A 20001-nucleotide genomic window follows, 5' to 3' on the forward strand; every position below is an offset into this window, starting at 1 on the left:
TTTCACGCTGTGACGGACAGCTCGGCCTTTGACCTGCCAGCGGGCCGTTAAAGAGCCGTACGTCAGCATGCGCACACTGACGCAGAGCTGACTTCATTATGTGGTGTTTGTTCATGTGGGATGTGTGAGCGTCACCCACCTATCTCGCAGTTCTCTCCTGTGTATCCTTGTGGGCAGTAGCAGCTGTAGCCCGTTCCCTGAGGAAGGCACTTTCCTCCATGCAGACAAGGGTCCGTCACGCAAGGCTCCACCTCAACTAAAAGAGATGAATGAATGAATGAATGGATGAATGAATGGGGGTGGAAGGTGCATTTGGGAAAACAAAGAGTTGTAAATAGTCAGGGGGGAAATTGGCAAGAACTTCACGATATGATACGATTCACGATACTTGAGTCGCCATACGATACATTATTGCAATATTATGATATTGCGATATATTGTGATATTCTACATAGTTCACTGAAAAATTTTACATACAGCTTAAAATAAATATTGTATATATACATCAGATGACAGTGATAGTTCATTGGACAAACAATATTAATCCATTTCTAATTTATTGCACTTCTACAGTAGTGGTGGTGGAAAACATGACTTTTTCTGTTTCTTTTAAAATCAATATGAAGTAAAATCGACATTGAATCGAACGAAAAAATATCGGGATATATTGCCACGTCATTATTTTTTACCACCCCCAGAAAATAACAACATTTTTAATTTTATTATTGTATTACAATTATAAATGTAATTTGTTTTGGCAAGAAGAAAGCATATGTGTCTTTTCCCACATGCTGAAAAAAATGAAAATATTCACAACTGAGCGACAAATTTCTTCACCAATTTGCTTAGATTTTGAATAAAAATTAAATCAGAAAAACACACACACACACACACACACACACACCACCCTAATTACCCATTAGTGCAGCTCAGCCAGAACAACACATGCATATCCATTTCACACTCGGTGTCTTTTCAAAAGGATCAGAAGCCAGAGAGCCTCAACCTCGCCATCCACTCACAGCCGCGGTCGTCATGGTTACCATATGGCAGGCGAGCTCCAGCTCACTCCACCGAGCGTAGTGGGCAGCGTGAGAACTTCAGACATTAGCTACCCTCAACAGAAACGAGCAGACCTCCCGGTGAGGGCCTCGGCCCCGCCATTCACCCCCTAAATGCGTGCGTGTGTGTGGTCCCCATCCACAATTACGAATTTCCATATCAATCGACGCACTACCACGTGTTTCTCCCCTGTGCCGCTCATTATAACAACTTAAGGTCTTTTGAACACCACCACTCGTCGTTCACGCCGGCCGCAGAAGCTCGGCCGTGCGAGTCTTTGTTCGGGCGGCTCTCACTCTGACACCGAGGGCTGCTTAGGAGGGGGGTTTGCCGTGCGAGGTTGACAGCGTGTGTGTTTGGATTTGTGTGTTTGTGTTTACATGGGACGATGAGTGAAAATCAATACCTCGGCTATGATTAGCCCCGAGCCTGTCCAGTAACTAACCAGATGCAGACATCTCATCATGCTGCTGCACGGGGGAAAAATAAAGGTTTCAGGGACCGAGAAAAAGTAAAACCAGATTGAAGGTTTTCAATCACAAGGACTCCTACACAAAGACTCCTACGGCACAACAGCACAGAGCACGGTTTCTCAACAGCTCTGGGTCTGTGGTAGATTTTGTGAGCTGCTCCCCTCTGCCCATGCTTTGAATTCTGCTGATGTCAGGTGCTAAAACCGGCCATGCGTTTCATTTAATGTACAGCGGACTGGGCCAGCGCGCGCTCGCACCCTCTGCATCAGTCAAGGTCAGGGCAACGTCTTGACAAATATCAACTGTTATGACAAGCAGATTTAGTGTGTGTATGTGTCCGCGCGCGTGTGTGTGAAAGATAAAGCTCATGCGATTGGCCGTTCATTAAAGCGAGTGGTGCAGGAAAATCAATAGTCTGTGGAAGGAGCTGACAGAGTGGACTGTCCTTCGCTCTGCGCAAGGGGCCAACACCACCGGTACAAACAGCAACAACAGAAATAAGCTGGCTACAGCAAAATTCAGTTAATAAGTTTAAAGAGACGGAGCGGCTAGGGGATAACACATTGCTGCAGCAATGCTGGGGTACTTAGAAGTAGTAATACACATCACTCAGTAATCATGAACAGTCACAATGTAGGTAGTCCTGAAAATAAGATTTATGGAAAAGCATTTTCAAGCAGTTCTGAAGAAGCCGTTGTTATGTAGTATTATTTAAATCGGTCTGATGGAGAGGGTTTTGATGGTGCTGTGTGTAAATTCACATGTGTGTTCATTCCCTGCAAATTATTTGGTTCTTACCAAGACAAAAGAACTTAATTTGTCTTGTTTTAAGATTTAATTTCTTATTTCAAGTGTTTAACTTGCTTAATTCTAGATTTAACAATCTTAATTTCAGAAATCTTGTCAAGTGAAATTATGTGTCCATGCAGCAAGATAATTGCACTTGTTTTTGGTACCTTTACCCTCAGATTTAGTATTTTTATCTTGTTTTTAGACCCCCCCCCCTTTTTTTGCAGTGTTTCCGAGAACAACGTGCGTTTCCTTGTCCTTGAATCCAACCTGAGGCTTCTGTTCCCCGTTCCCTCTCATTGATTAACCGGACTGAAGAAGTGCTCTGTGATCCAGTCAGGAAAGCAAATACCGATCACTGCCACGAAACCCCAACCACGAGGGACTGAACGGGAGCCGAGGAGTGTACATAGCACATGAGCTGAAAGCCATTAGTCTGGTCCAATCCCCTGCGAGCGCATCCATCCGCCTCGTCTATTTGTGTAGCAAAGATATCAAGCGTGTGTTTGTGTGTTTATGGCCCTCTGACCGCATGACTCCAGGGTCTCTCAATCAATCAATCAGCCCCCATACCGCGCACCACCAGAACCAGATGGTTGCCCTCGGCTCCTTGTCGATACAGTTTACAGCTGTTCTCCATCGGCAGACTCCTCGCAGCCCGAGCAGGCAGCTCACCAAGTCTGCCACAGACATGAGCTGCTTTCAAAGGAAGCAAAAATAAATCACCATAGAAATGTGTGAGAGCACGATGCCCAGAGGGCCTTCAAACGCTCCGTGATAGGATGTTTCCTGTATATGCTCTCATTATCGAGCACAAAAATAAGTAGTAAACCAGGTGGCCAGCCAGGAGCTTCACTGATATGCACTGTGCTGCCGACTTAATCATCAGATTGCACAGGGCGGCGGGGATGGGGTCTCGGCTTCTGGTGGGAATAAAAGGTACATAGCTGTGGAAAACACGCTGAGTCTTTTGAATAAATAAGCCAGTGGCAAGGTCAGAGGAAAAGGAAAAGGCAGTCTTAAACCATGTTTCATTTTTTTTTTTACAAGCAGCTTCGTCTTCTTGGCATTTCTGATGACTATGATGACTGTGTCCAATGTACACTCACGCTTTACTTACTGCACAGTGACTTTCAGCTCATTGTTTAGCTGCCTGCTAGCTTACTCTTTCAACTGCCAAAGCGTAATTCTCACGATATCTACTTTTTTGTTTAGCTAGCAACTAACTGGTGAACATGACGAATGTTGTGGCAGCTTAAAGGGTATTATCGTCACAGAGTGGTGGAGGTCAAAAGCATTATTAAAAACAAATGAATACCTGTCACCTCTCCAAATGAATGCTAATGTTGCTCTGTGTACTTGCTGATGTGTAAATAGGCAACAGATTTCCATCAGATTAGAGGGTAATTACAGGTGTCGATATGCTAATGTGGTCCCACCTGAGTTCTGCTGCTCTCAAGCTGTTATTAGAATATCAAATCAGTTATTAGAGACTGGAATAACTTTAAAGTCCAGTCATCAAGCTCTACTCTGACAGTCGTGTCTTCTAAGAAGGTTATTTCTCAACATGGCTAGCAAGCCAGGACGGAGGACAATAAAAGTGAAGACACATCTGGGGCAACATTTCTCCAGTTTTGCTCTACAATCATGCATCAAATCAGCAGATAAGAGACAAGTCTGACCACTGAATGCACCGAGACAGAGAAAAGTCGGAAAATAACTCCCACAAAACACTAAAGAGACCGACAAGAGCATATTTTAGCCAGAATATTTCAACTCCTTCACTCAGGGTCAAAACTAAAGCGTAAAATTACAATATGTCCATAGTAAAATCTGACTGAGCTCAATTGTCTGCATGAACAGCTATGGTGAGTTCAATATGTCAAACACAATGGAATAAAAATGCAGAAGGTTCTTGTACAGTTTTCCTTTGTTTTGAATGAGATTTTAAGAACAAAGAGGTTTGTTTCAAATGTTGTATTTTACTGCCCAAATGACACATTTTTGAATGCTTTAATAAATAATAATGAATTGACGATACTGATAATAGGGATGCATGAAGTAAAGGTAAATATGTGGAAAAATATCTGAAAGCAGCTTACGTGTTGGGCTGACAGTTGTGGCAGAGATGTTGAGCTCTCCTCTGTTGGTCTCCTCCTCCACGTTGCCAGATAAGAGGGCCCCTGAGCCCACAGTGTGGGACCAAGCAGGTTCCTCCTCGTCTACGGGCACCAGCACCGACGGAGAGTAATCCAGAGAGCTGTTCACAACCACCTTCTCCACCGGGACCAACTGAAGTGACTTTAAAGAGTCAGTGAAGGTGTCCTGGTTGTCTGAGAGAGGAGATGGAGACGGGTCTACCAGTCCAACAGTTTGAGGCTCTGAGGGAGAGTGAGAAGTGGGTGATGACGGCGAGGGTGAGAGGGGCGGAGTTTGGGGATCGGATGGAGATGAGTAAGTGGTTGGAGATGAGGAAGAGGCAGAGGAAGAAGGAAGAGACGGAGAGGAGGAAGAGTAGGAATCAGATTCAGAAAAAGATTCTGATTGGGATGATGGGGAAAAAGATACAGATTGCGTGGTTGATGGTGATGAGGATGAAGATGAGGATATTGTTGGATACGGGTCTTGTGAGATTGAAAGGGATGAGTTTTCTGTTGCTGTTACAGAGGGGAGGGTTTTAGATGGTGTAAAGTCGCTGTCAGTCCCTGTGACAGTCATCACTGTGGGCTCCAGAGGATCGGTAGTCATAGTGGTTGTCATGGTGGTAGTAGTCGTGGTGGTGGTGGTGGACTGTCCTCTCCTGTGACCCCTCTCTCTAGATCTTTCTCTGGATCTCTCTCTCGGTTTACTTGTTCCGACCAGTCGCCGTGAGACTTGGATCTCCCCTTTCGCTTCTGCACCCGTGATTTCTCCACTTCCTTCCTCCTCTGCTTTACCCTTCTCCTCTCCTCTCCCCCTCTCTTCTCCTCTGTTCCTGTCCTCCCCTCTGTTCTTCTTCCCCCTTCCTCGTCCTCCTCTACCACTGGCTCTGGAGGTCACCGTCTCCTCCCTCTTGTCCCCCGCGTGGGTGGTGGTCTCCGCTTCAACGCGGACCCAGGCTTCCACGCTGGAGGAGGTGGTTTCAGGCTCAGGGCTGGAGGCTGTGGACATGTGAGACTCTGACGTCTCTTCACTCTTGGTGCTCTCGACAGTCGTGGGGTTACTGGAGGCAGCTGAAGTAGACGCCAGAAGAGTGGTTGATTCTTCATTGGCTGGAGTGGTGTTCTCCACCGAGGGTCTGCTGAACCACGAAGTTCCCCAGGAGAACAAACCTGCACGGGCCGCAATACAAACAAAAAGAAAAGAGGGGAGTCAGCAGCGCAATTACTGTGGACAGGGATGAAAGGTCCGAAAAACAAAGCTACGAGCGAGAGACAAAGTGAAAATCATCTTATGGATTCTCACTGCTTTGCCAGAGGCAGCAAAACAAACACTTCTAAACAGTCTGAGATTTATGCCAGCGTTCTTTTTTTCTTTATTGCTCTAGCAGCAGTGTCTACTATTCAACGTTATCAACACCAGCTAGGAAAGCTCTGTGGTCACGGCGAAGAAAAACATTCAATTAAAAAGTCTCTATACTGCCAAACAATTCACTCTACAATAACTAATAATATAAACTAATATTAATTAGTACAATTAATATGGCCAGAGAACATGTTTAATAATAAAAACATATTACAGGAGGATAGATAGGTCAGAGTTACTAGCTACTAACCTTTTCCTATTAACTCTGATGTAACGTTTAACAATACAGATGTGTCTGAAAAACATCTGTCAATAATCAACCCAAAATAATTAGTATGGCGCCATATTATTAATGCATTGCATGTTTAATTCTCACACGAGTACTGCGTTATCATACATTCCTCATACGTGACATGAATGCTTGTAATTCCTTTACAGCTCTAGCAACACTACAATGCAGCCTGAATGCAGCATCAGGCGACCAATCGTATTCCAAGTAGACAGAACTCGAGTTGAAAACTAACTCTCTAATGTGGCTAAAAGACATTTTCGAAGCTGCAACCTGAAGCTCGGTGACAGATATTAGACACAAATACGAGGGCACACACCGAGTCAGGTCAAACCGAATGAAACTAAAAGCCGCCACAGCCTCACAAGCTGCCTCAGAATTAAATCAACGCGCCTGTAACACAGTTTCAAAACTGACAGGACATGCTTGCCTTTTGGAAACCTGATTCATCCAGTGCTAACACATAAAACCCTGTAAATGTGCTGGACACCTGACATACGGGGAGTAGGCAAAATGGGTAGAGGAGCAGGATTTCTCTCTCTTTCCATCATCTGTCTGTGTTCATTTGAACTCAAATTCTACTGCCTGCTGGTGATCCTAGCATCTCCTGGGGCCTTTCTAGCTTATTAAACTCTCTCTTCTCACCTTGACTCCCGCTGGCGCCGCACACACTAGACTTAGTCACAGACAACAGGACTGGGCACATTGGTCAGTTAAGTTACCTAAGATTAATAATGAAGTGAAATAAAGTGACTGTAGTATTAGTTACTTTATTCAAATGTGGCTTTACCATAGCTAAGGGTAGGCTAGTATTCAGTTGGCTATTTAGTGTTATTATTCATTCTCATTATTTTCTTCACTTAGTACTCTACCTCCTTCATGTTCTGCCTCCTTCAGAGATAAACGTCTTTTCAGTTTGGCACCGTTGTCAAAGTTAAAAGTTATGCAGACGATTTATTAGAGTTCTCATTGAAATCTTAACACACCAACGCTGCTGTAGTTTGAAGTTTGTTTTGCCTCTTCACAAGGTGTACGATGGGAAAACTTTATCAACAGAACACATCACTTGTTTTGCGACTTTTTAGTGTCTAAAGTGTGTCTTTGTCAGTGTCTTAAGTCTTGAAGAAGTGATACTCTAACAAGACATTACTCCAGCCTATTATTATTCCTGCCTTTTTGCAAAAACACGCCTACCGTATTTCCTCTAATAGTGGCCGAGGCCTTTATTTACTCAGCCGGCCAGAACACCCGTCATTATCGGAGGCAGGCCTTTATTTCTAATTCCCTTCGTTTCATACCGGTGTATTTGTTTAAAGTTTTCTTACCATTTCCTTTTTTTTTTTTTCACTTTAGCAGGTTGCCCCATGATGCTAAAGCTCAAAGTTGTTTTGATAACGTTTCGTTGAAAACCTGGGTTCATGCCGCACTGCACATGTACTGCCATCCGTGGTACCTGTGTGTTACTACATCTGTAATTGACTGACGATTATCGCATCCGGGTTCGTGTAAACCACGCCCCCTGCCATTACAAGTGACCCGATCATTAATTGAATACCAGCCACTATTAGAGGAAACACGGTATTTACGACATAGCCGAATATTTTGGAGCTCATGCATGTTCTCTGTGTCTTTTGAAAGCCAAGAACTTTCTATCACAAAACTCTAAGTGATATTGTTCTTGAGTAATCAAAGTTGGCACACAGTTTAAAAAGAAGAAATTGTTGGATTCGCCTGAATTTTTCTGAAAAAAATGTGTTGATTGTGTCAGCTGTGTTGATTAAATCCTGTAATGTTGTTTCATCAGTGAAATCAGAAGAAAATTAGCTCTCTTTTCTTTTTGGTTTTCATTAGTACACCTGTAGAGCCGTATTTCTTGACACCGCAACAGTTTCTTTTGAGGACAAGCTGAGGTGAACGTTAAAGGAACACATCTTTAATCCTTGAGATTATCTCTCAGCGAGAGGAAAGCAGCTGCTTACAGCAAGAGCTCGACAGCTGCCACACCTGCTATCAATAACATCTTGTTAGCAGCCCTGCAGGAGAGGCAGCCTCGACTACAGAAAAAGGTCAGCGTGACTCCACTTTTTTTTGCTGAACACATCTCCTCTGCTCTCCCCCAAAAATCCTCTGATCCACCACTTGTTCCATCACTGATGTATGAGAATTTTTTTCTAAGAGCTTGATTGCGGTATAGTAAATGAGCTACTGTATTATATTGTCCTCCATTGTGTAAATTAGTGAACCGGCAGTAAAGCTTTTCAAAAGCCAAACCAATAAACATAGACTGCTGTCAAGGCTCAATTGCTGTGGCTGTGTGCTACTTCACACCACACTCATCAGCCGTTAGCTATTGTTTGATGGCTTTCTCTCTGAGGGCAATGGCAAGTATTTTGGGACTTCCAATGCACCAGCAGATGTCCAGACAACAGACACAATATTTTCAGAAACCTGTGTCTATATAAACGTCCTCCTCCTGCGGTATACACAGCCTTGTAAATGTAAAATGTTAATAAGTCTGAGTTTACTATTTGCGGTGACATGTTTGATGATGTTATTTTATTGTGTAAAGGTTTCTTTGTAATTTTATAATCTCGCCGAGGAAAAAGTTGATATTCTCAACAGCCTTTGCATCTCATGCTAAGCTGTTAGCCACTTAGCTTCTGGACACCAATGGCTAGCGGACAGCCGCGTTCTCTGGTGTTACAACTTGAACACCAAACAGTTATACACTGCTCCCCATGTTCTATCCACAAGCTCTGGAGTTCAATTTGAAGGCAGCTACAGTCCACTGGACAGGAGCTGGAGCTGAAAGACAGTGTCTTAACAGGTTTTGCTCAAGCTGTGTCCTTGCTAATAGTTTTGTGATGTTTTAGCTTGTGTGCTGGCGGGTAACACAGCTCAGGGAATGTAATGTTTTTATGCCTGTTCAAATCTGACTGGTTGAAACTACTCTGGCTTAAAATTGACAAACCAGAAACTTCTGGCACCAGAATCTTGTTCCTTGCCCACAGGTGGTACATGCAGATATATTTCTGTAGAGGTTACATTAACTGTATAGTACTATGTATGGAAACGCTGAAAATGTTACAAAATAAAGAAGACCTCAATGAACATCTGCATTGTCATGCAGTAAATCCCACTTAATTGGCCTGTACAAATCCATTCACCTGGAGTAGCTGTACTGGTTGGATTAGACCCCTCGTCAGCTTTTTTTGTGTCGACCTCCTCTTCCGCTGTGTGTACACTTGGTTCTTGAGTCCCCTCCTTGTCTCCAGCTCCTACCAGGTAGTTCCAAGGCTTCCAGATGGACTTGACAATCTTTGAGATTGCCTAACATACGTGAACAGACAATAAGTTAGTGATGCTAAGTTAAAAATGCAATAAAACTAATAATAATATTAAAACTAACCTTCTTCTCAACAGGAGTTGGGTGGACAGGAGGTTGGAGGAATTCCTCAGAGTCAGGACCAGGATCCAGTGGCTCCCCCCAGTCAAAGGAACTCTGTCCTGGGATTAACTGGATAGTCACAAAGGACCCTGAGGAATCTGAGGACCAGGCGTCTGAGGCTTAAGAAATACGGGCAAATGATTACTTCATCTGTGGGTATCGGCACAAACAACCATCTTATAGCATGTCATTGGACTTACAGGCATCGCCACTGTGAAGGGAGGTTTCCTCTTCCAGGTCAACCAATCCTGTCCAGTTGGACGGCGAAACATCGCTGGCATCTGAAAGGCCTGCAACAATATGCAAGACAGTCACTCAATTATCTGTATTCTTACACTGTCTATGTCGACTGATTGGGTGATTTCCTTATTAATCAGCGGGCTTGTGCTGCAACACATGTGTCTATTGTAGAAAAATGTAAAACCTCTGATTGTGGTGGCTTGCTGTGTAGTCGGGTTGGGACTGTCTGTCCCTGCTTCAGTGGAGCCTGTAAGATAGCTCCAGGGCTTCCACAGGGAGCTGTAGATCTGGGAGATGGAGCCCGTAGTCTTCACATTACCTACCAAACAAGTTGAGAGAGATCTGCTGTTCAAATGGCACCGGAGGATTGGTGTCGAAAAGCATTATCACACTTAGATTTTCACAAAAACGGCAATATCAGCAACTGACAGATATTTAACTTCAACATATTTTGTCCTCTTTCCTCACACCCCCGCGGCTTCTGTCAATCTAATGGTTTCTAAGACTTATGACAGTAAGATGTTTAATGTGGATCACAAATCACTGTTGCCATAGCTACAACACTGGCAATGTCATTTATTGTCATTGTTACTGCAATAATATCAGTCAAGGCTTAGATCTGGAGTGCTACAAAGATAGTCATGTTTCATCTACAGCACAAACTTATATGTGAAACATTTTCATTTCTGTCCTAACCATCAACATGGCTCAGTGCTACATTTACAGTGAAATGATATACATGATGAAAACAGACACAGCAATCTGTCAGTGGTTCTCCTCCATATAGCACAAACCTCTGTAGCAGTAAGCGTCATATAGTTCTGTGGTGTTGTCAGCAGTGCTGTTGGGCGTGACAGAGCGGACCCCGGGCTGGCTTCCCCCACAGTCTGGGCGAGGCCAGGTCACTGGGTAGCGGACGCTGCCATCAGACAACCAGCCCGGGGCGCAGCTGTCCAGGCCGGCCTTCCAGGCCAGATAAACCTGTCCCACTGTGGCCAGCTGACCCCCAAGAGACACACAGCGGTCTGAGGCCGAAGACAGTGATAGTCTGCCTGGGACTGAGGAATGAAACACTTCACCTGGAGGAGGAAGCACAGACCAGACCGAGGCTCGTCATCAAGCAGACGATGTGGATTTCTAGAAGTCAGACACCTTGATTAGATGGGTATGAAACTGCACATAATATTATTTAATGGTAAGAACGAAAGGTCAGCACCAAGCCCATTCATTCAGCTAATATATGTAATATATTAATATAGTAATATATGTATGAATAGTTTTGTCTTTCAGACATGCTAAATAGTTTCCACTAACGACTGAGACATTTAGTTTGAGCCAACATTACTCAAACAGGTGCACACAGAGTTTATGTTGACTTCTTTAACATGAGTCTCGATACAGATACAAGTACGTGTCCATTTCTAAGAATACCACGGAGACTAGTGCAACACTCTGACTCACTGATGTATGTTTGTTTTTTGAGATTTTGCTCTACAAGGCTTTGCTCCAAGAGACAGGAGGCCATCAATCTTTTGGCTACACAGACAGCACATTTTAAAGAGGATCGAATCAAGCAGTATCCCTCTTAAGAATTATCCTTTGATATTGCAGCAGAATATGATGCAAACATCAGTGTGAAAGCCAAAAGCTTTGACAGATTTTGATGTGTGCGAGATGTGTGTGTGTACGTGTGTACCATCCAGTTCTTTTGCAAAGCAGTACACATCAAACAGCTCTTTCGGGTCTCTCTTCCCATAATTCCTCACTCCGGCAGAGTACTCCTTGTGTCCATAGCAACCAAGCTCTGGCAACTGGACAGAATAACTGTGGAGACAACCATGTGAGAGTCATCGATGGGAATTAACCTCTGTAAGAAAAAAACAAAAACCAATAACACGAGATGGGGAGCGCAAATGTGCGTTGTGGACATTTTACTGTGAGAATACCCCAGCTCGCATATTGACATGTTTCCTTTCATTAAGACTTTAAATGTCAGTAAAGAATAAGGTCTTGTTTGCATTCGCTTGTAAAGGGCATTTGAATAAATTAAAATACAATTAACAGCCAAGAAACAACAACGCTGAAAAGACAAACATGATTCTGAAGACGATGGAGTGGCATTACAGACGAATATTAATTGAGATAGCAGATGATCCGAGAAGAGTGGGAATAACTGTTAAGGGAGGAAAATTGTATCTGAACGGAAAAAAATATCCTGATGATGGAGAATAAGCTGACAGTGATTAACTCATATTTTTAAAAAGAAATTGAATTTACGTGCATAATTTATTAATAATTTTTTTTTTTTAGAATGAATTCAGTGTTTGGGATATGCACTTTTCTTCCTTGCCAAGAGCTTGATGAGAACATTCAGACTTCTTTCTATTCTATCATGTTTATGTTTTATGTTCATGTTTCTATTCTTTCCAAAAGGTAAACTTCCTGTAGACCCCTTCACAGTTTGTAAACAGTGTGATGTATTTCGAGGGGCGGGGCTTAACTGGAGGCAAAACATCTGAAACACTAAAGCTTGTAAAAGCCGGTTAGCATATTTCAACGGACTGTTTTGGCAAGAATGGATGAGGAAAACACATAAGTTAGAGAATATACTAATACACTCACTCTCTGAGACCGTGAGTGTTATTTTAAAAAGCTGACTCTGATTGATGGGACTACGTTCACCGACCACTACACTCTCACTCACTGGATGGACAGTTTGACCAGAGGAGGACACAGAGGGGATGAAGTCTGGTCTGTCTTTATCAAGTGAAGCGTCTCCAACAAAGATATTACAAGAAGTAAGTGGAACCACGGTGGAGGGTAATGTAGCAAAGCAACTTAAGCTTGGACACCCCTGAAACACATAACTAATGTTGCGTTAACTAGCGGTTAGCATTAGCATTAATGTGTAAAAAGAATCCCCCAAATAACGATTAACTTAACATACTATCAGCCACAATTTATTCTAACCCATAACATTTTTCAGTCCGAAACTGATGATGCATTACATATTAATCTGACCCGTTGTTGACTCTCTCACTCCAATCCTTCTTTTAATCGCCAAAGCCAAACCAAAGTTGTCTACGACTGGCAGTGGCTGGTATGTGATACAACTTCAGTTAGTGTTTATTTAAATATCCTGGACTCTAATTCATTGAATCCAACTGAAAGACACAAAAACTTTATAGGTGCCCTGTGGAAATCTGCATTAATATAAAAAAATATTTGTAAAATAATCACTAATAAACAATTATTTGGAATTAGCAAGCCACTCGACAAGAGTGTTGCAAAAGAGAGGAGGTTATTGGTGGTCTCCTCACCGGACCGTCTGATCATCCAACCAGCCGGCTGCACAGCTTGCAAAGCCATCATGGAACGTGGCCCACAGCTGGGCCGGGGTGGCGATCTGAGCTGAGTTTTCCTGGCAGGCTCGCTGGGCATCGGAAAAAGAGAGGGCGTAACGGGCGCTGGCAGCCTGGTAGTGAAACACCACACCTACACAGAGAGACCCATCACTAAAAACTAGGAGAAAACTAGATAATACAAACAATGCAAGCACAGACAACTCAAAACTTCTTTAATTAAGTCAACCAGTATGATAATAATTGTTGATGTTTGTTGGAATTATTTCAAAACAATCTGTCAAGAGCATTTTTCTGCTTAGTTTAAATGTTTCCTTTGGGGAAATGTGGCACCAAACTTTCCTCACAAAGAGGCTGTTGCACTTACCGGAGACCACCAGGGGCACAGTGTCTCTCTCATAGTCGTTACCCATGACAACCTCACAGTGGTAAGTGCCCGAGTCGTTGGTACGGAGGCTGGAGATCTCCATGGTAGCATTCAGGGGATTGGCAGCGTATCCTGGCAGCATGACGCGGCCACTGAAAGCCTTATTCACCTTGATTACATCACCTTTTGGCACAGAAAGAGAAGTTGCTTCATTGTTATTGGTCTACTGGCATCTCGAAGATTTTAGAATTAGTTTGTCGCTTTATAATTTTGATTATACTGGCATTTGTGTTTTTTCTGACTTCTCTCACCTCTGAAACTCTTTAATTAAATTCCCAATAAAAAATATTTTATTAGAAGCTTTAAAATGTATGATTTCAGTTAGTCTGACATGTTAAGAAATTGTTTTAAAAACTCTTTTGGGTCAGGAACCACAGGAAAGCCCACTTATCCATATCCGTTGTCACCCACCTAGACGTCAAGCAGCAAAGAGCAACACTCGTATGTCTCGATACTTTCCATGTGACTAACAGAAGTCCAATATTAATTTTTCTTTTTAGCCCCATTTCCGATCCACACTGATTTCTGAGCGAAATATGTCCCTTCAGCTGCTTAGTGCTCTGAGATCTCCAGCTAGCCACTAACCTCAAGTTTGCCATTTACTACAGTGAGGTTTGAGAGCCGTCTCACTGAGAAACAGCTGTGCCTGGTAATGATGCTCCTGAGAGCTGTGAGACTGAACCAGAACTGTAAAGCTGCAGGCTTTAAAACCAACTGAAAGACACTAAAACTTTAAAGGTGCCCTGTGGATGAATGTAATGAGCACTGTGTCTCGACTTGGCTGAAATCCCTTCTTTCATTCAGAATTGGACATTTATAAGTACAGTGTAAAAACTCAGCTAAGAAGGACTTTTCTGATTTTAATTCTAAGAGCTCCCAGTGGCAGCTTATTAAAACGTTTTAATAGTTTTTCTTCAGAGTCATTTTTTAAATTAATTGCATAATTGGGCGATAAACTGTCTCTAACTGAGCCCTTTCACATACACATTTTGCGAGATATTAATATAAATTTATTGATTGGTGCAGATTTAGGTCCACGCTCGAAAGACTGGAAAAGTCTGACTAACATAAATATAAATCTGCAGCCGTGATAAAGACGTTCTACCTTTAGCAGAAAGCACAACGTGCTCCAGAGGAGAACCGTGCCCTCCTGCTGGTGGCCGTGAGTGAGTCCACAGGATGTGGGGAGATTGGCTGGAGGAGGTGGTGTGGAGGGTGAAGACACAGGGGAGGACTGCTTTGTCTGCCAGCGTTTGTTGAACCGTAGGATGGGTGACTCTACGCATGTTCACAATGGATGAGGCAGAACCTGGAGAAAAGAGACAATAATTAGATGCAATTAAGCGGTTTGTGGGCAATGAGCCTGAAAGAGAAGAAAACAATAGAAAGGAAATAAATGTAAAGCAGTTTGCCGTAATGATGATTCAGCAAATGTATTGCAAATGTACACCTTGGACAAGAAATGGAAAGACATGAATAGGGTTGTATTGTAGCTCGGTAATCTGCATTAAGCAGTGGGAAAAAAACGATATAGTACACAAAAAGTGTAGGCTAAACTGCAGCTTCTCACCAACGAGACCTCTGGGACTCATTAGCGGTTTCACACTTGCGCTGACATATACATTGGAGTTGAAACAATGCTCCAACAAACCAAGGTGGCTCCCAGTCACCAACTTAATTATTTAGGTTTCTATTTATTCCTCTGGGTTCTTATCTCTGTTTTCTTTCTGTTCCCACAAATGGCTCCATCCGTCACTCAGGCTCGTTCGTTTAAAAGGAATTTACATGCCACACAAGTATCACCGGTACTGTCACTGTACAAAATCCTGCAGATTTGTATCAGCAATTCATTTCTAGTCTAGTTGCCATGACATACAGGTTCAGTGTAACCATGACAACCATCACCTGTGCAGAGAGTACCCTCTAACCAACAAGTTCCTTCATCTTTGTAGCACCATCATCTGCGCACGGTATAGTAACATACCAGTCTCCTGTAATTAAAATATAACTTATTTACATAAGTGTAATGATTATGGATCCTGTCATATAATAAATGTTCCATCTAGTACTGAAGATGCAGCTGAAATCTGCTGCCTTTCTATTCAAATTGAACAATGTTAGACAAAAATCAACAAAGCCTAATTTGAAATTTTGCGCACTGTGGAATTGAATCCCAGAAAGATATTTCCATCTGCATTTAGATTGGACGGCTTTCACAAGCTGAACCCCCTGAGAGCAAGTGTGCGCGCTGAAGACGCCCCCGCTGCCTTCCCCCAAATCAGATGTAATCACGGAATCACAAATACGAGGGAAAGGCACGAGAGGCAGAAAAAAGGCCGAGGGTGGGGAAGGAGTGAGGGATGCGGGAAATTAGTCAATCTAAGAAACTGGATGGTGGAAATTGAGAGAGTTTGGATGACAAGTGTACGCTATAGTGTGCTGGAGACAGATGGAACAAAGGAAAAGCAACTAAAGACAAACGGAGAGCTGGAAGTGACATGAAAGGATGCTCTCTGTCACTAACAGACCCATCGCTTATTCTTGTCAGTCCTCCTCCAGAGTCCACGGTGCTGAGCGGATTATAGATAAACTGCAAGGAGGCTTTCAAGGCCAATGTCACTGTCTGTCTTAAACTAAAATTGTGCTGGTTGATTGCATCTGATGTTTTCATGCCACAAATAAAGGACTGAATGCAACCAGACCTTGGAAAATGTAGTTCATTTAAAATCTAGACAAACTAAGCAATATTTCTTTCTAGTGGTAAAATAATCAACGTGACGTCACTTATTAAAGCATATTTACGTACATTTACATATATTGCAGTTACTTCTACATCTACTACTTTTCCTGTTCAGGTTGGTTCAGGTTGACTATATTATATTTATATACCCATATATATATTACATAAATATTTAATTGCCATAAATTATAATGAATTGTATATTTTAGTTGAGTATAAGTTGGACTGAAAGATGGATTCATGTAAAAAGATTGGCACCACGTCCAAATATCTGCAGTCACGTAGCTGAGCATAGCAAAAAATAACAATAAAAAAATAATTTAAAAATAGAAACAGGAGGAAACAACAATTTCTTTGGGTAACAAAGTCTATCAGCATTTCCTAAGCTCTTCCACTGGGAGGTGTCCTGTTTCTAGGCTTCAGGCTAAGCAAAGCAAAGCTAAGCTAACCCACGTCTGGGGGTTTGCCTCTGGGAGGAGAACGTTTCCCACCACGTGGAACAATTACTTCAAAAACAAACACGTGTTCATAAGACAATCCCCTTTCAGCAAACAACGCAACCGCTACGACTACTTTGTGATTGTGTTTCCGATAATCCATTGTGAGTCAGTATGTTCTGATTTTTATCTTGTCAAAAAGTCAGGAGAAATCAGCAGACCATGTACGTCAGCCGCAAAGTCACATTTTTCAGACCCTCGACTTTGAGCTGCACTTACAGCTATTAGAAGACTGAACCTGCTATAAGACACGGGACGTCACAGACAGGTTTTTGTGGATGCGCAGTGCTCCCTGTTAAACTGATCAATGTTTTGCCACCTGTCTGTCAACCCAACACGTACACACATGCCACACATGTATCTTGTGGCGCTTTGCTGTGTGCATGTAGCGATGCACTTTCAATTAACAGAATAAGAAGATAACATCTCGTTCGTCTCATTCTGGGAGAAATCAGGGGCTTCGGTCTTTTTAATTCTGGCGCTGGAGAGATTCCTTGATTTACTTTGGCATCCTGGCTTGAGCAACAAAAACATGCTTGAATGCAGGGTAATATTTTATGCTGTCAGAGCATAAAGAGTAGTAAAGGAATGTTTAATTTTGTAAAAGGGAAACGCAGTTTCTTATTTTAATAAAAAAAAGAAGGCATGCCAACTGCAGTTAAAGTAATTAAGGACAGGTACTTATCTGCAGGCAGTCAGCAGGCCGCATGGAGAAGCTCAAACCTGCTATACTATCCATATGGAGACCTGCAGCTCTGAGACATTTTATCTTTTGTTTTGTAAATGTGAATGTTTTGCATAGCTGCTAATGGAACAGATGGTCGTCTAAACTTGCATAAATTGGTTTGGAGGTGTTCCAGTTTAGTCCCACCGAGCATGTCTGCAAACATCCTCAGCATGTCAGCTCTCACTTACAACACTCACATTAGTTCAAACCTGTCTTGCGTATTCATGCCTGTGGAGAAGCGAATGAGTGAACTTGTTGCTTTGTGTCGTGGTCCCGTTGCTCGAGTCGCACCATCTACCGTGCACATATTTGTCCATCCTCTTGTTTGACTGTCACTTGTGGACCGGCATCACCTCTTACTATTACCTATTGTTTCTTTACATCTAAAACTGCTGAGCAATTTCTGCAGTACCTGGAGGCAAAGTAAAAAAAAAAAAAGAAAAGAAAAAGCGGCGGCACTTTCAGGAGACAAAGAACTCACCCCAGCCTAAAGAGAGGAGCAGCATCAGAGTAATGGGGATGCGCCGACCACCTGCACACAGAGCTGTCCCCATCCTGGACCTGCAGGGAGAAGATAACAAAAGAGAGCGGTGAGGCAGGGTTTAAAATGAAGATTGAATCTGAGGCGAGCATGGAGACAAAAGACTGGAAAAGTTTTATTTACTTGTATAAAATTAAAGTTATAAGCTGGTTTCATGCTCAGAATCAACAAATATACGGACAAAAAATGTCATTTTGTGTGCTGTAAATGAATGTACACATTTAGTTACAGATATTTAACTAACAGGCGCACTGAACGTCATCAAAGAACCACCGACGACAAAGGCCGACTGTGACATTGCCTGCGTCTGGACAAAAAAGTCGCACTTGAGCACACCGCAAAGACAATGGCCAACAGCCAGCTGGCACATACGTTCAGGGAAAGAAAATAACTCTTCATACTGGCAGGTGGCAGAAATTAGCTTTTGTCATTCAAAGGGTGAAACAAGCAGAGCTACTTTTAACTGAGAGGCTTGGGAGTTGGGAAGAGCTACGAGACGGCCTCCCCTTGATCATGCTTTTCGGTTGGTCTACAGTTTACCCTTCACGTGGTTGAGAAAATATTTCAATGTTTAGATTAGATGAAGATTAGCGTGTCCTGTTTGTACCTCCTTCCGTCCGTGCACTGATTACTTAAGATGAACAGCCACTATGAGAGATCTCTCTGATCCACTGGCTCTGCTGCCGATTCAACGTGATAACTCAGCTGAAAAGGTGTCGAATGGGATCCGACAGGCGGCAACGACGCAGAAAACTCCAACTGAACTTGGACCACAGACTCTCACCCATGGCTCAGACGCATGGAAGCGACCACACATCAGCCGGGTGTATCATGGCCACGTCCGTCCCTCGAAGACAAACATTTAGCTCGTGGACAAAACTGAAGAAGAATTTATAACTATTCAACACCTTTATTGTTATATAAAGTATTTGTTAAACTGTAAATGTACTAAAAAAATTACTATTCCCAAAAAAACCTGAACAAAAACAATAAGGTTCTAACCGCGGTTGCTTGTACCACTAATTGTAAAACCTGCAGTCAAGCTTCATACCACGGGTACAACATAGTAGGTACTGATGTCTCTCAATCTTATTCTCATCTTCTATAACCGCCCGTCCTCTAAGGGGTCTGGAGCTAATCCCTACACCCCTGACAGGTCTCCAGTCTCAGTTCCAACGCTCAAATCTACCAATTCAGAATCACCAATTAACCTAACGAACATGTCTTTGGACGGCGGGAGGAGCACCCACACAGACACGGGGAGAACATGTAAACTCCACCCACAAAGGCCCTAATGATGTCCACTAATCAGAAATTCCTAGGATTTAAATTTACAGTCGCACTCAAGCCTAAATTACTTCTAATGGTGAGGTGCCCTTGCAAGATTGCTCACTGCCATTGCTGTATAATTGTGTACATGAAATACTAGCGTTGTGAGTGTATGCATAAAGGGGTAAATGCGAGGGGAATTACAAAGAGCCTCGGATAAAAGCCTTGTATCAATACAATCCATTTTTTTTTCTGTCAGGTGAAAGTGTTGGGTGATTTTCATGTCTGAACTGATGAAGGGGTGCTAGTTCCTCTGCGCGCCTGTTACAACATCCCCATAGCCGTCTGGTTTATCAAACCTTTTCGAAGCCAATTAGGCCACCTCAAATCAAAGGTGACTGTGACAAAAGCAAAGCTCAAAACGGCTGCCGTGAGGTTTTCACGCCATAAAAAGGAGAACGTATTGTTATTTCTGCCCTTTTCTGACTCCAAATGTCCCATTCACACATGGCACGCTTCCTGATGAGCTGTTTGTGAACGCGGCTTTCACAAGTTCTCGCAGGGAGCATCTGTGAAGTTGCTACAGGAACAACATCAAAACTACTGCTGACCTTCACTAAATTAAATAAATAA

The 20001-nt window shown here is 42.8% G+C and overlaps 1 protein-coding gene across 1 annotated transcript in view; it reads right to left on the reverse strand.

The window, feature by feature from the left end:
• Positions 1-20001, reverse strand: part of LOC125010832 (neurocan core protein-like) — a 43292-nt gene that overhangs the window by 13008 nt on the left and 10283 nt on the right. The window contains exons 2-13 of the mRNA XM_047589686.1: positions 18040-18119; positions 14700-14903; positions 13535-13717; positions 13126-13300; positions 11502-11629; positions 10600-10884; positions 9990-10124; positions 9766-9855; positions 9527-9684; positions 9285-9447; positions 4427-5635; positions 140-256 (exon numbers count right to left, since the gene is read on the reverse strand). Coding sequence (XP_047445642.1) covers positions 140-256; positions 4427-5635; positions 9285-9447; positions 9527-9684; positions 9766-9855; positions 9990-10124; positions 10600-10884; positions 11502-11629; positions 13126-13300; positions 13535-13717; positions 14700-14903; positions 18040-18112 — 2920 coding nt within the window. The 5' untranslated portion in view covers positions 18113-18119. The remainder of the gene's footprint in view (positions 1-139; positions 257-4426; positions 5636-9284; positions 9448-9526; positions 9685-9765; positions 9856-9989; positions 10125-10599; positions 10885-11501; positions 11630-13125; positions 13301-13534; positions 13718-14699; positions 14904-18039; positions 18120-20001) is intronic.

This window comes from Mugil cephalus, chromosome 7 (genome assembly GCF_022458985.1).
Source record: "Mugil cephalus isolate CIBA_MC_2020 chromosome 7, CIBA_Mcephalus_1.1, whole genome shotgun sequence".
Lineage (NCBI taxonomy): Eukaryota > Metazoa > Chordata > Actinopteri > Mugiliformes > Mugilidae > Mugil > Mugil cephalus.